The sequence below is a fragment of the Cystoisospora suis genome (assembly GCF_002600585.1).
Source record: "Cystoisospora suis strain Wien I chromosome Unknown contig_417, whole genome shotgun sequence".
Taxonomy (NCBI): domain Eukaryota; phylum Apicomplexa; class Conoidasida; order Eucoccidiorida; family Sarcocystidae; genus Cystoisospora; species Cystoisospora suis.
In genome coordinates, this window is record NW_027153218.1 from 1 (window position 1) to 14,937 (window position 14,937).

At 55.7% G+C, this 14,937-nt stretch overlaps 1 protein-coding gene across 1 annotated transcript; it reads left to right on the forward strand.

The window, feature by feature from the left end:
* The first annotated feature begins 311 nt into the window (after positions 1-311).
* Positions 312-14,125, forward strand: CSUI_001032 (cam cdpk). The gene is made up of 8 exons (XM_068061238.1): positions 312-3,534; positions 4,280-4,416; positions 4,882-4,996; positions 5,878-7,346; positions 7,879-11,984; positions 12,633-12,799; positions 13,555-13,613; positions 14,025-14,125. Exons 4-8 carry the CDS (start codon positions 6,405-6,407, stop codon positions 14,052-14,054), a joined length of 5,304 nt encoding a protein of 1,767 aa, XP_067926785.1. The 5' UTR covers positions 312-3,534; positions 4,280-4,416; positions 4,882-4,996; positions 5,878-6,404; the 3' UTR covers positions 14,055-14,125.
* The last annotated feature ends 812 nt before the right edge of the window (positions 14,126-14,937 follow it).

The window sequence follows — 14,937 nt, forward strand, 5'->3', positions numbered from 1 at the left end:
GAGCTCAAATCCGCACCAAGTAGTCTTCCGCCTCGCAGTTTCACAGCTGAATCGGCTCAGCGAAAAAAAAAGCCACCGACAGTTCGCCCCACCCGCCCCCTAGCCCCGACCCGAACTAGCTCCATGAAGGGGGACACCATCTGTGGGCCGTTTACTTCTGTGTTCGGAAGAGGCCGCTGACTCGCCGCTTCCAGCGCGTGCTCCGCCATCTGTCCTGATACTCGCTTCGACCGAGGAACCTGCAGCTCCTGCTTACTTCTAGAGGGCCGGTGAGATTTCTACGTGGCGATTTGGTTGGGAACGTCCGCGGTCGAGGGGGCAGGGTTCGGCAAATGGCGATGCCGGCGAGCCGACGCTAGGGCTACTACGAGCCGTAGTGCCGCATGCGCAGTGACAGCTCGGACCAGCGTGGACCTTCATCAGCCGGAATTCTTTAGTACGAAACTGCCTACTCTGTGAGGTTTGTGTTTGAGCGTACTTCTCGAATCCTTCCTGGGCCGCTAAATGCAAACTGTCTGCGAAGCTTGGGCCTCCTGTGCAGCAACCGAAGACCAACGAAACTCGTGTGTCAGGAGCTGTGCGCATGCATTAACGACTCTGCTCACCGTAAAACTTACAGTGAACGGTCGTGACACCCTTTCTCAGGAAGTGCATCCCGCTGAAGGACAGTTTTCAGCGTGTTCCACTGACAATGTGTGCTCTATGTCTAGGCCAGAAGAAGCTCGGCAGATATGCTTCGGGCTGATCTGCTGCAGCGGCAGCGCAGACAATGCCAACGAGGCACCTGTGCTCTCGCGTCGGGTGGAACGCGGACCTTCTTTTTCTCAACGACGTACGTCGCCGAGAAGGCGGGTACTTCCCGACACATGCCCCTCGGGAACAAAGCCTGTCCCAGTTCTCTTCCTGACGTAGGGTCTTTCTGCACGGATGCTACGGGAGGCTAGCCTCGCCCGAGACCAGGCTGACCGGACATGGGTCGCCAAGGTTTCGAGCCCGGCGACGTGCACTCAAGACGGACGTTCGTTGAGGACAGAAGCCGGGCTTCTTGATCGTGAGAGAAAGATGACGTGGTACCAAGACGCGGTGTGCCTCTCAGTTGGTGGGCGCTGACAGCAGACGTGTTTTGACCGAGGCGATCAGCGGCCGACACTTGCCGTGAACTCCGAAGTATGCCGCGGTGCTTCTCCTCCTTTATCTCGCAACGTCTTCTTGTGACCTGACAGTTGCTTGAATAGCTCCATTGAGCAGCAATGTGTCAGGCAAGACAGGTTCGGCGCTGATTTGCCGAAGAACGCGGAGCCGTGACTGATGGGTTACATCGAGGGGGCGCGAGCTTTCTCGGAGCCGCCGTAGAAGGACTTAGGGACTCGTATATCTGTAAGATGCTGGCCGAGCTTCCGCGAGCACTGTTTCTTTTGTTGTCGTGGTGCAGGCGTTTCTGCACGTACAACGGGCTATCATCCCTTGGAAAAAGACATGGGCTCGGTGGTGTTAGGACACCCGACAGCTCATGTGTGAAGAGAGTCTATTCGTTCCCTCCCTTGGCCGTCGATTCCCGCCCTCCATCTCACGACGTTTGGTGGTAGCCTATGGTTGGACTAAACACTCTTAGTAGGACGGACGATCCATCACTTACGCGAACTGCTCAACTTTTGAAGTTTTTGCGGACCGATTGGGTGATCCGTCCCACTGATGTCAGTGTTGTCTGTAGGGGCTGGAGCTGGCAACAAAGAGAAACACAGCCGATTTGCAGGGCACTGGGGAGAGAAGAGAATGCGCTTATGAGTCTCGTTTCTCTACAGGCCTGTGAGCCAATCTCGAAAAATGTAAGCTGTATGCGACCTTGGATACATATTCTTTGGGAGGTCTGGACTTGATGGCAGTGTGAGGATTCAGGTGCTTCCCGCAATTCTTGCGGTGTGCTTGGAGAAGGCACGTGTTTCTGTTGCTTCGTCACGACAACTTCATCACGGGGGACCTCGATTTTCGCGGTCTCTTTGTAGCGTGCCGTTTGGGTGTGCCCTCGCCATGAGAAACAGAAGGGACGTCTCCTACCCTAACCCGGCTGAATGCCGGCCGGGTGCTTCCTCCCCAGCTGTACCACTACTAGTTGCTCCGATCCTTTCTTCTTTGCCTGATCCTCCTTTTCTTTCTTCCGTATCAAGCGAAACGGAGCTTCTGCGATCTCCCAGGGCAGCACGTCTGGCTTCGGCTCAAGGCGTAGCTGTCCAGGCGGGGCAGAGTGCACAGAAGGCTGCACAGGCCGCGGTAGCTGCTGCAGTCACCACGTCCTCTCTCATCGATGAGATGAGGCAAGATAATCGACAGGTTTGCGGAGATTGTTCCCCGGCCCGTTCTTCGAACTCCTCCGCCATGGGCGAAACGCTGCCACTGGACTACTGCTCTTTTTTCCGGGGATCTCCTTGTGCCAACATACTTAGTCCCTCGCTGCCGCTGTCTCCCTCTTCGCAGTCACTCCCGCATCCCCATAGGCTTTGTCGTGGACGTACTGCACCCTTCCACGGTGCCCCCGATCCTTCTTCTTTCTCTGTCTGCTCCGATTATCGGCCGTCTCCAGACGGGGGGACAGTTTTGCTCCCCTCTTCCTTCTCTGGCTGCACACAATGCACGTGCTCGAAATGCAGTCCAGAGAGGGACGCGCTTGTGCAGGAGCTAGCGAGGAAGACCGCGGCCTTAGAAGAAGAGATGACTTCGCGCTTTCAGGAAGAGCTAGCTGAAGAAAGACGCCGAGTTACTGTGGAGCTGGAGAGGCAGCGACAGCATCTTATTCACCATGAGGAAGAACTGCGTTTGCTGCACTCTCAAGTCAGACCGAGCGCGCAACAGAACAGCTCCTCTCCTTCAGTCTCTCGGAAATTGCTTGGAGTCAAGGGCAGCCGCAGCGGTGCGAGGCTTGGAGGCATCTCTACTGTTACGGGGGTTGCCACAGGGACAAAGCGAAAAGTTGTCGTTGTCTCCTCCCAGTCAGGAGTCCGCACTCGTACTGTAGACAATACTGTCGTTTGCAACGCAGTAGTTGGAAAGGACGGCGGAGGGCGAGCTGATACTCAAAGAGACCTCTCATCTCCTATTGAAGATGCCCAGGCAGCCGCTCTGTCAAGCTTTAAGACGGAGATCGCACGTGCTGAGCATGAAGCGGACGAGGTGGCGCGAGCAGGACTGGCCAGCTCACCCGTCACGTCGCAGTGCGGGAGAAACGCGATCCGTAGCGCGGACAACGGGGTATTATTGGCCGGAGAGGAAGACGCTTTTTCAGAAGAACGAGCTGAGGAGAAATCTCAGGAGGGGGCGCTAGATACCACAGCGTTGTCAGAGAGAGGCGACGTTTTCTGCTCACCGTCACAATCGGCAACCGGGACAGGTCAGTTGCGTAGAGTGAAACGCGGCGACGTGGAGGGAGGTTCCTTGAAACAAGGAACAGAAAAACAAGCCCGCGGCGACACCGCCTCGCAAGGACTCCCTGACAGTTTGAACGACTGCCACACTCGTGGGGATTTCAAGCAACGGAATGATGTGAGCGACGATAACCGGCTCATAGGGGCAGCGATTGATACTGGTCTGAAGATTGTTCTCCAAGGCTCACCACTCTTACTTTTAGCTTTGCCAGAATCATTCCTATGAAACTGCCTTGCGGGAAACCCGTCAGGGTTTGAGGCTTTTCTACCTCAAGAATTGGTTTCACTCTTGCCGACGTCTCGTAACCTCACGGTGTGTGCTATGCCGTGTACGCGTAACGTCGCCGGGGACCGCGGGCGCTCCCACAGGTGTGTCCTGTGGTGTGCATTCGAGCTGGTGAATTCAATGGGCCTTCACTATGTTTGTGCAGTCTTGCGGCCTTTCTCGATGAAGGAACTAGCATCGCTGTCACACACCGTACCCCCCTGCTCTCTTTCCAGTCGATCATTCGACAGAACGCCAGCACGGGTCTCTGAATTCCAAGCTAGCTTCCAGACGCGTCGAAAGTGCTTGAAATACTAACCGGTCACGTCAAGCGAAGTTTTGAGGCAGGCGGGAGTTCCGCCTCGGTGGGCGGACTGGTACACGGCGGAACCCGAACTATATTCCCAAGCTTCTGCGCTTCCCCTGTACTGGCTGGCGCAACACCCTGAAGCAAGGCGTGGCACAGCAGGCTTCCCGATTGTGCTGTAGGGTGCTCATTCGAAACTATGTGTGATTCTTCCTCTGGTTTCCAGTCTTTTGGCACCTTTCTCTTTAGACTGACTTCGCCGTTTCCCGTGCGCTCTCTGTTGTTCTGTAGGTGTTTCGACGCGGCGTGAGCATACTTAGCAACTATGTGATGAAGCAGAAGATCGGCTGCGGAACCTGGGGAGATGTGTTTATTGCGATAGAGCGCGCGTCTGGACTTCAGCGGGCTGTGAAGCGAATTTCCAAGAGGTGGGGGCGGCTTATCAGTCACTGGGAAAATCACTTTTTTTCTTTTGTAGTCGGCGCTGGCGGCACGGTGCTGTCCGTCGCAATTCTTGTCCAATGTTCGCGGCGGGTAGTCCGAACTTGGAGCTGTTGAGTCTTTCGGGACTCCTGATTTTGCCGTGCACCTCTTTGCCGGGCCGGAGAACAACGCAAGCTTGGATCATTGTGCTATTTTGTGGCTGGGTACGGAGCTTGCGCACTTGTCTCGGCTACAAGAATGCTCCTGCTTCTGTTGTACACTACGTGCGAGGCAGGTTACGCTTCTTTCGGATTGTGCTGAAGGGGAGGGCTGTTGTTCTCCGTCGTCCCTGTATTCAGCAAACAGTTTACCGGGGTCCAGAGACCAGGGACTCGTTCACTTCAGCGCTGCTTCACACGCAGATGAACGGGTGCTTGTTTCTGACGGTCTTTCCCGTCACGTCCCTGTAGATCGTCGAAGGCCATGAAACATGCGGAGGACGAAATGGTGCTGCTTCAACGTCTTGACCACCCGAACATTATCAAAGTGTATGAGTGTTACGAAGACTACTCCTACGTGTATATCGTGAGTGACCAAAAGGACCATCCGTATTGCCTTCTTCCCAACAGAAAAACCCCGGCACGCAACTGTTCTCTACCTCTGCGCAGTACCTACTGATGCTCAGGCATTTGTAGCATAAAAGGGATATTCATTCCTGTGCCAGGGTATGGGACAGAACAAGTTCTTTGCCTGTCATCATACTTGGACCAGATCTCTTCAGGTCTGCATCTGTCTGCTTCGTGAGAAGAACCCGCTTCTTTGTGTCTCTCTGCATATCATTTCGGATACAGGGCATAGTTATGTTGACGAGTTGGGATTTAGATTAGATAGCTATGATATTCCGATACTGTTTTCGTAGTTGCTTCATTCTCATGATGAAGTTGGGTTCCAGCTTCGAGCCGTCACGGGATACTATTGACATTCTCCTCAATCGTATGAGACGTGGTGGGACAAGCGCTTTGAGAAGAATAGGGCGTTAGGGGACATAGTGTTAGCGTGTCGGAGTTGCGGGACACACGGTTCACCTAGTGGAATACCTACGTAGCGTTTCCGGTTTTTCATGCCTCTTCGATGGCGAGGACGTTCTCACTGCTTTAGTCCTTGGGGACTTCTCGAGTCTCGTGCTAGTGCATGTAAACGGGTGCTTGTCGCGGCCGGGGTTGTCCGGGCAAAGGGCAGTCGGGGCAGCCGTCCTGCAGTAGCAGAAGGTCGGTTACTGACGGTTCAACTATGTTGAAACGAGGGTGCGGCTGGCAATGCAGTGGAGTGCCGCCTCGGTCTTGCTCTCTGTTGCCCGTAGCTTTCAACGCGTTACCCCCGACGTCAGTCTTCATGTTGTCCTGTACGTTCAATTTGTCTCTTTTGAAGGCGCGTTATGCGGTCTTCTCTTGCGTGTCAACCCTTAGGTTATGGAGCTATGCCGAGGGGGTGATCTGTACGATACTATTCTCCGGCGTGCGTGCTTTCGAGCTGCTGCCCCGCGGGTCTCACCCTCCCCCAGCCAGCCTCCGGATCCTCAAGCTGGGAGTCTGTTTAGGCCTCCTTTTGATGAAATAGGCACCGCCGTCTTAATGCATCAGATCCTTTCGGCCGTTCACTACTGCCATTGTCACGCTATCGCACACAGGTCAGCAACCGAAACGAACAGCTGGCAACCGGGAAAAGAGCTGCCGAAGTGTGACTTCTCAAGCCGGGGCAAGCGGCTTAGGTTTGTGGGTGTGGAGACGCTTTTTGCCGATCTGTAGGACTGGCGCTGCGGAAACATCGACCGCACACTTGCCTTGTCGAACGAGACAATGAACACGAGATGCTTTTGGTGGCTTCCGACTGATGGCCGACGGTGGGCAGGAGGGCAACAACCTTAGTGTGTGGCGGCAGGCGTGACGCGCGCACATCCCCCCATCCTACTTCTTGGGGTATAGCGGTGAAGAACATGTCGTGGGCGTCGGGAGCGAAATTTGTTTTCCAATATCGCTTGTCAACCAAGCTGAGAGTTGCTCCAAGAGGTGCTACTGGTCTGTCCGATGGAGCTTTTGCTGTCTGCGGCCGGCCTGTGCACAGAGACATCAAGCCAGAGAATTTCCTTTTAACCAGTCCCAATTCCTTCCAGCTGAAACTGATTGACTTTGGTCTTGCGCGGAGCTTTCTTTACGACCTCGATGAGCCCCCGTCGTGCTCGGGACGGCAACTGTCAGGGCGGCAGGCACCCGCAGGATTCCGGCGTGATTTGTCGGGCACCCGAGAAACTGACTCGTCGCCGTCCGTAGATCGGCCAGCAGGCTCACCCGTTTCAGGGCACCATACAATAGGACACAAAGCGAGCGCGTCAGCCGAGGGTTCGTTTCCTCGCTCTCCAAGAGGGAGAGAAAGTGTCGAGGCAACAGAGAGACAGAGACTGCGGGAGGGTAGCGAAGAGGGGTGGAGCAGAAGAGGCTACTCTGCGTTTCCTCATCACCGGTTAGTAAGGCCCCTTCACTCCCTAGTGGGGACGATGCACTTCGCTGCTCCAGAGATTCTTTCCTTGTCCGTTAGAAACCTCTTCTTGGCGAAGCCTTCTAGTCTGCGTGCCCTGAATAAGAACGAACGCTTTCCGGTCGAGGAAGTGAGGGAGAACCCCAAAGAAGGCAAAGCTAGAGGTGCGTGTTCGTACCTGCCGAGGAAGAAAGCGGGTGAAAAGGAGGAAAGCAATGACGAACGGGACAAAAGTCCGAAGAAGGGCAGTGACGGAGGTAGCCTAGCCGGGAAGGAGCTTCAGTGCATGTTTGGATACGATGGGAGATATGCGGACTCGTGGAGCTGCGGGGTTCTCTTCTACCTTCTTCTTAGTGGAGACCTCCCCTTCACTGGCGATTCCGATGTCGAGGTACTTCAGCAGGTAGGTCAGCTCCTTGCACGCACGGGAGATACTGATGCAATGAGGTGAGATGCTGGCTACGGCGAAATTTGCCACTAGGGGTTTCATTCCCGTCGAGACCCTTTCAGGCATACTAAAGTATTCCTCCTATGTCTGGAAGTTCCCTAAGTTGCTCGACCTCCAGCCGGCCTCTGCATTGGGTCAGGCGGAAGGGCACACCCGTTGAGGGGCTTTGTCGTGAGTAGGTTTCCGCCGCCCTCCTTTGGTGAAGCAGGTGCGCGATGAGGGGCATCATCTTTCTTCGTGACGCTTGGGGCCCCAGCCGCAGGAAAGACGAGCCAAGTTGCGTGCCCTAACGAAGGTACCTCGTCGAGGATCTCCACGTATCGAGGGGTGGTCTGCTATTCGGTCAGTTCGAAAAGAATCGCTAAACACCGACCACTGGTTGGTCTTCGCCGAAACTTACTATCTTGACTGTTGATGCTTTGGTTTGTGCATGTGCTCGTTGTATAGTCGGAAGTGTGTCTGTGGAACTGTGTTTCGGTGCTTGTAGATGCTCCGGGGTGCTCCGGTTTTTTCTGGAGCCGTCTGGCAAGACGTGTCAGCCGTCGCTAAGGATTTGATCATCCGTCTACTGACGGTCCCTCCTTCAACGCGACTCCTTCCAGGCGAAGCACTCCAACACCCGTTTTTTCGTCTTTTTCTTCCTCACAGTGTTCCTCTTCGTTTGTATGCGTCCCCCGGAGCGTTGGCGAGACGTCCGTCTTTCCCATCTTTCCCAGCATCCTCTGCCCGGACTGAATCTTGTGCTCTCCTTCAGCGGGCCCTCCCGCTGGCGTCTCCGATCATGCACCTCTCCGCTCCTGCTCCACTTAATTTGTCAACGTGTCTGTCTCATCATTCTATCCAGTTCTCTCCTCTAATCGGGCTAGGGCTGTCGTGCCCAGGACACGGTTTCTTCCCTGCGTTCTCATCTGTCGTATCCTTTCGCGACGTGCCCACCAGCCTTTCCCAAAACTCGGGCACTCAACTCAGATACGATTTAGCAGCATCCCGCGATTTCAAGTCCGGCAGAGATCACTCGGCAGTGTGGGCTTTCCGACGTTGCCGCTCTGAATCGTCAATTTGTTGCACGTGCTGTAGCGTCAGGGAACAAACCGGAGTGTATCAGCAGCAATTTGCCTGCCCCAGTCTTCCTTTACTCCCAGGAGGCGTCTTTCCCGGCAACGTCGTTCGCCGGCCAAGTCTTTATATGTCGGGGGGATCCTCTCCCGGCACCGCAGAGCTTCTTTCCCTAACTCACCAGCTTTCTGACGTCTCGATTGATACTTTTTCGCAATCGTCTCCACGCGGGGATGATGAACAGGAATTTTCGAAATTCCTTGTAAGGGCCGAGAGCGCTACGCAGAAACCTGTTGTCCCTCACTCAACAGGCATCACTCTAAACAGTGTTCCTCATTCTGGATCTTCAGGAGTGCATGTGGCGAGGTCGGTGGCGGCGTTCAAAGCACACAGGCAAGCGCTGCCGCCTTGTGGGTCGGTACCTCATCTTCTAGGGCGAGGTGTCGCCGGGCATTGCGGAGGCGAGGCTGGAGCTGATTCCCAGTCGGCTGCGACAAAGAAGAAGAAAGGAAGGAAAAAGGAGGGTGCCTTAGAGGCCGCCGCTTTGATATCTCGCCTCACAGAGGACAGTTCAGTGCTCGTGGCGCCAAGTGCTTCCGGTCGAGGACGTCACGAAGGCCCTGCCGCTTTCCTGTATTTGCCCGGCGGGTGCGAGTTTCAGAGGAAAGTTACATTGCCTCAAGGAGAAAGAGAGCTCTCGGAGACGAACTTAGCACAGCACGAGTGGCAGCAGACGCATGAGGACATTGCAGAAGAAATTGGTGATGGTGGAGACGTGTTTGCGTTGTCCACTGCCTATATCTGCTGGTGTCGAGCCCCTGCTGGACGCCACCAGCAAGCGGACTCTCACTCGCAACAGCACCAGCTGCAGCGCTTGGATAGTGGGACAGCAACCAATGCACACCACGGAGAGGGAGCAAAAAGCTGGCAAGAGAAGAGTAGTTCATGCCAAACGACAGAAGTACAGAGACGAGCGAATGGAAAGAGAGAAGAAGAGAAGGCCGAGATGGAAAGTGAGAGGTGGGAGAGCAGAGCAGGAAAGGAAAGGCGGGGAAGCGGGAGCAGTTGCAGTAGTGGCCAGTCTGGTGCCGAGCAAGATGATTCGGATTGCTCCTCAGAAGTATCCGAAGTCAAGACAGAAGCGGAACCAGAAGAACCTCTTCCTCCGGCCGTTTCAGCGGCGTTCTCCTTTCCGGCTGTTGCTGTTCCCCCCGTATTTCACCCCCGAGCTGCACACCTTCGATCCTCTTACCCAGCAGGAGACCTGGCTTCCGATCCCTCCTCTCCCAGTTCGGATGCTCCCCGTAGCGGGGCAGCCGACGCCCTGCTCCTCGCTCCCCCTGTGTGTGTTGGCAAATGCCCCTCAAACTCCGCTGGGCGTGACCGCAGCTCAAGTGCAAGCAGCGACGATAGCGCTGCTGATGAGTCAGCGGTGGCAGGGGTTTCCTCCTCAGCTGTCGTAGCCGCGGCGTTGCAGTTTCAGCAGCCTTGCGCGCCATTTTTCCCACTAGGGGAGATGCTCGATCCGCCGCCAGTTGTGACGGAAGGTTGCCTTATAGCTTCTGACAAACAAGTGCTGGTTTACAGCCCCCGAACTACAACGGCTGCCGCCATCGCTGCAGTTCGTTCCGTCCAAACACCAAACTTGGCTGCTTCCCGGTTGTCGAGGAAAATCAATCAAGATTTGTACGGACTTGAAAAGGTGTGTGGTGCATCGCTCTCTCCGGCCAGAGGCACAGCCGATCCGGACATCGGCAAAACGGGTAGACCAGGTGGGTCCGCGTCTGGGATGCCTGCCCCGACAGCTATTACGGGTCCACTTCTTGACTTTAGTGTTCCTTCTGCCGGTCAGACACTCGAAGGCAGAGCTGAGAGAGGGCAGGCGGTAGCGACGACGGAAAGGCGCCAGGGCAAACCAGCCATGGTCGGTGGGTCACCGGCTTTGCTAGGCACCAACTGCCTCTGTGCCCTACATCAAACTGCCATCCAGGCTGGGACCGAGGCAGCTGCTGCGACGCTCATGGCAATTGGAGGGGTTTACGTGGACGCACGAAGTATTCGGCTTCGGGCAGCAGCCGGCGACGAAGCGGACAGCCGCAGCCAAAGTGAGGGCAGTGGAGACGTGCCGGTACTGCGACTGCCACAGCATCCTCTGTCTTCCATTCTTTCTACAAGGTCAAGGATGTTGTCGGGGCGCTGGACGTCTCCCCCGGAGTGTCCACACACGTCACCCGGACGGGATGCTTCCATGTGCGGACGCGGTGCAGCAATTCCGTACGACTTCCCGGGCACTCAGGCGGTCTTTTCGTCTCCCGATTGCCTTGACGGGTTGAGCAAACGTCAGGAACAAGAGCTCAGCTACCTACTCTGCTTCCCGATCCCCCACATCCACGTCCCGTGCGCTAATCCTTCTCCAGCCGCCAACAGTAGCGAACCGCTACGCCGCCAGGAGAGTGCTGCTAATTTCAGCACCTCCAGAGCAGGAGATGGGTCTTCAACTGGAGTCCCTCATCGCTCTCAGCTCTGGCTGCTTTCGCCACAGGATGTAAAGCTGTTCCCCTTCTGCCCGCTGGCGCCCGTATTATTCCAGCGATGGATAGTGTATTCTCAGAAGTCGCTCCTACAAAAGAAGTGCGCCCTGCTGGTTGTGGAAATGGCACGTGGAGACCTTGCAAATGCCGCGCTGACGGCGTCGGGACCTAGTGGAAGGAGCGTTTCAGCGATACTGGGGGGACGGGGCATGTCCCGCCATTCCAGCTCGAATGTGGCAGCAAGCGCTGGAGGCAGGAATACAAGCTTTTCACGTGGGTTATACGGTTCGAGTGCGCCTCTGTCGTTTCCAGCAGAAAAGCTGGAGGGCAGCGACTGCGCTATGGAGCAGCTCCAGCGACTAGAAGGTCTCTTTCTGCTGCTGGACGGGGACGGAGACGGGTTGTTGACCTTGCGGGAGCTAGTGACCGGCGTGCAACGGCTTTCATTGCTTCTACGAGTCAAACTAAAAGTAGATCGCGCACGGAAGAAGGAGGCTCAAAATCTTCTTCGTCTGCGAAGGGAGAGGCTAGAAGAAGTTGCCAACGAGGTGAGTGCGGCCGAAGCGGTGCTGCAGAGGCAGAAGGAGTTTCTGCTCTCCTGCGCCAAATTCGCAAGTTCCAAGTCATCTACTGTGTCAGCGGTTGTGAAGCACAAAGGGAGAGCATCAATTATTGGAGAAGGGAGTCCCGCAGCAAAAAGTGGGAGTGAACGCGGCGGAAGCGCGAGGCCACGGGACCCCGATTCTCCCCGGTTTGTAGACGGAGAGCCGGAAGAGGGGTGTACTGAACAAGGGGGCTTAGGACACGAACGTCCTGATCGTGCCCGAGAGGAGAGGCGACGCAGGCGAATGCGGCTGCTGAAGATGTGCGGAGAGGAGGCTGGACTTGCTCAAATGGAATCGTGCCTGCGAGAATGCGATGCGAACAAGGATGGGGTGATCGATCTCACTGAATTCCTTACTGCGTGTGCGGATGAAAGGTTATTTGTTAGGCAGGAGCTGCTGAGGTATGTGCAGTAAAGAAATGGGGATAACCCTTTGCATGAGATAGAACTTTGCAGCAAAATAAGAGATAGCCGGCCATTCTGGAAATACGACAGAGCGGACAAAAGAAATAAGGAGCTACGTGACAGCTCTAAATCTCGGGCGGGCGAGCGCTTTTGTGTGTCCGGCTAGCCATCGCACCACAGATGTTGGGGAAGCGTGGACTTCAGTTGCAGCTCCATCAAGTACGCTGCTTGTGTATTTGCGGGGTTGTGTATGAATGTGGATTCGAGAACGCACCGACATGTCTACGACGCTAGTCGTTCGTTATGTGATGAACTGCTGCTCTGGGACCGTCTCCGAGATGGTGCCGCGGCGTCGGCTTGTGAGGACGTGCATTTTGCTTTAGCCGTTGAGATTTCCCTGAAGTCGGCATCACATCTCGATTGGCGTGGACATGGGAGGTGGGTCAGTGGATGTGTTGCGATGTCAATCTGGGCTATTACTACTCGCCTGATATTTCTGGAGTAAAGTTTTTCCGCGTCTGCGCCAATACCCGTATCCACCGATTCTGGCATCTCTAGTCTACGGTTTCTCGAGGTGGCTGGGGGGACGCCATATCACCCTTGCTGCTTACTTTCCAAGGACTCGGTTTCTGTTCCGATGTGTAGGGCTGCGTTTCGCAAGCTGGACTTCGAAGGACGCGGGTTCCTGAGTGTTGAAGAGGTCAAAAGTGCACTGGGCTGGGGTGATGGCACAGCTGTGGTAGCCGAGATCAACGCAACAAAATCGCGATGGGTGCCAGAACGGACGGGGCAGTGCGAGGGTCACGAGCACGGTACGACAAAACAGAAGAGCCGGAGAGAGGAGAAGTGGTTTCGTTGTCTCCGGAAGCCGCAGCGGAGGCCTCGCTGTACTATTATGCACCACACGCTTGCCGAAAGGTGTGGGGATCGGGCAGAAACTTTAGTTGTGATGGCAGTAGCTCCAGTCAACCGTGCCACTCGCAAGACAGGGGAAAGGAATGCCCGCGCCGTAGGCAAGAGTAACCGGGATAACGAGGCACACAGACTCGCCAAAGCCGGCAAAAGAGGCGCAGAGGAACGGCTGGTTCGGGTGATTCGCTAGTCCTTTGTGCGCTAGCTACAGCTGGATCTCTGTTTGCACATTCAGTCGACTCACGCCTGCCGGTGTATGCCTAGTGCGAGCAGTTTCTTTTCGTCCTGTTGATTATCAGAGTCTCGGCCTTTCGGGCCGGGCGGTGAAGTTCAGAGGGTTAGCCGTTAACCTCACGACTTCGAGGTGCCATAGTGGAAGCTTCATTCAAGGTGTGACTCGGTTCGCGGATGCTGCGACGGCGAGGGCTTTCACTTTGCCGACGTCCTTACGCTGGCGCTTTTTAGACCTCACTTTCTTACGTCGCGCGGGACAGACCGCGCCGCGAAACTTCAATCGACGCGCGGGTCGCGTCCTTGCGACAGGGCCAGTGTCGGCGAATCTGAAAGTGGCGCGTAGCAGGCTGAAACTTCTCGATAGTGGTCAGTGACGTCTTGCTGGCTTTGCCTGATCGATATTGTTCCTTTCCTTGTGCAGAAGCCCCCGAGAAACAGCTCCAATCTGCCGAACTGGGTGCTCCTCGTTTTACGTTCGAGGTGAGGACTGGTTTGCCTTCTGTGCAATTCTTACATCGAGTCTTGCAGTTGCTGCAGCACGGTCTCGCTGAGTCGAAAGTCTGGTCAGGATGAGTTTTAAGCACAGCTGCGCAGCGTCTAAAACAACACCGCAGGACTTCACAATATGCTGCATTGCGCGGGCTGAGTGTTTTCTTCCTAAGTGACCACACCAGGAGGCGACCACACGTGCCGCGAGACACGGAAACCGTCGGAAGTCATGAATGGTTTTTCTTGTTTGGCCTTGCATAGACCGGATAACGCACGTGTTACACGAGAAGCTGCAGGACAGACTTTTGACGTCAACAGCGTCCGTGTAATTGCCAGGGCCTAAGTGCGCGTTCTGCGTAGTCATCGTATTTTTTGTTCTACTGCTTCCCCATGCGGCTTCAGGATTTTGTAGCATGCCTCCAAGCGCCATGAGCAATCCGCCGTCTGAACGCGACCGTCTATCAAGTTGTGCCCCGGATCTCAACGTGTCGGACGCGCTGAACAGTTTTGGCAACGGCTGCGAACAGCCGAGAGTAGAACCTCAGGGACGGGAACAAAAAGCAGTTCCTGCGCTGTATAACTGCGCCCGCGGCTCGTACAAAGGCTCGGTCCTTGCACTGCTGTCATTCACAGCCTGCAAAAAAATTACCTTAAGATACTACACACCTAGAAGTCCTGCCGCCGCTGACCGCCCGTTCCGCCACCGTACTCTCAGTTGCCAACACACTGGGTTCATGCCCGGAATGGAACGTGCTCTGTGTAGATTATCTCTCGGAGCCTTGCAGCTCACCCTCCGCCCCCCCGGGCGCCATCCCACTGGCCTAGTCCATAAGTTCTGCATTCGTCTAAAAGGAGTTTTAGCCAACGAGTGCCCGGCTCCATCAGCCACGTAGACAACTGTCAGGTAGTGACGTGCTCGCGGATCCACCAGCGCCATGCTCGGGGAAGACGAGTCATTGTTCAGCCGAAGAGTGTCTCGACATGACGCGAGTGAAATGAGGCGTCATCTGGAACGGCACGTGAAGCCGCTAGGCACAGCTCTCACCCGTCTCAGGCCCCGCAACACGCATCGATCCGCCGCGCCTCGCATCCACCGGTCGCCTACGAAGGGACATCTACAGAGTGCAGTCTCTTCCGTACGTGGGCAAGCCCCAGGCCCGCCTCAGGTGATGTGTTCCTTGGACGTTAGCGCGTGCGCAACGCTGCGTTCTCTTCGGTAGCGTTGGTTCATGTAGAAGCAGCTAACTTTCTCGTATTCATCGTGGAAAGGCACCTTCTCGGGCGGCGCGCTGTGTAGGCTACCCTTCCCTTCCCT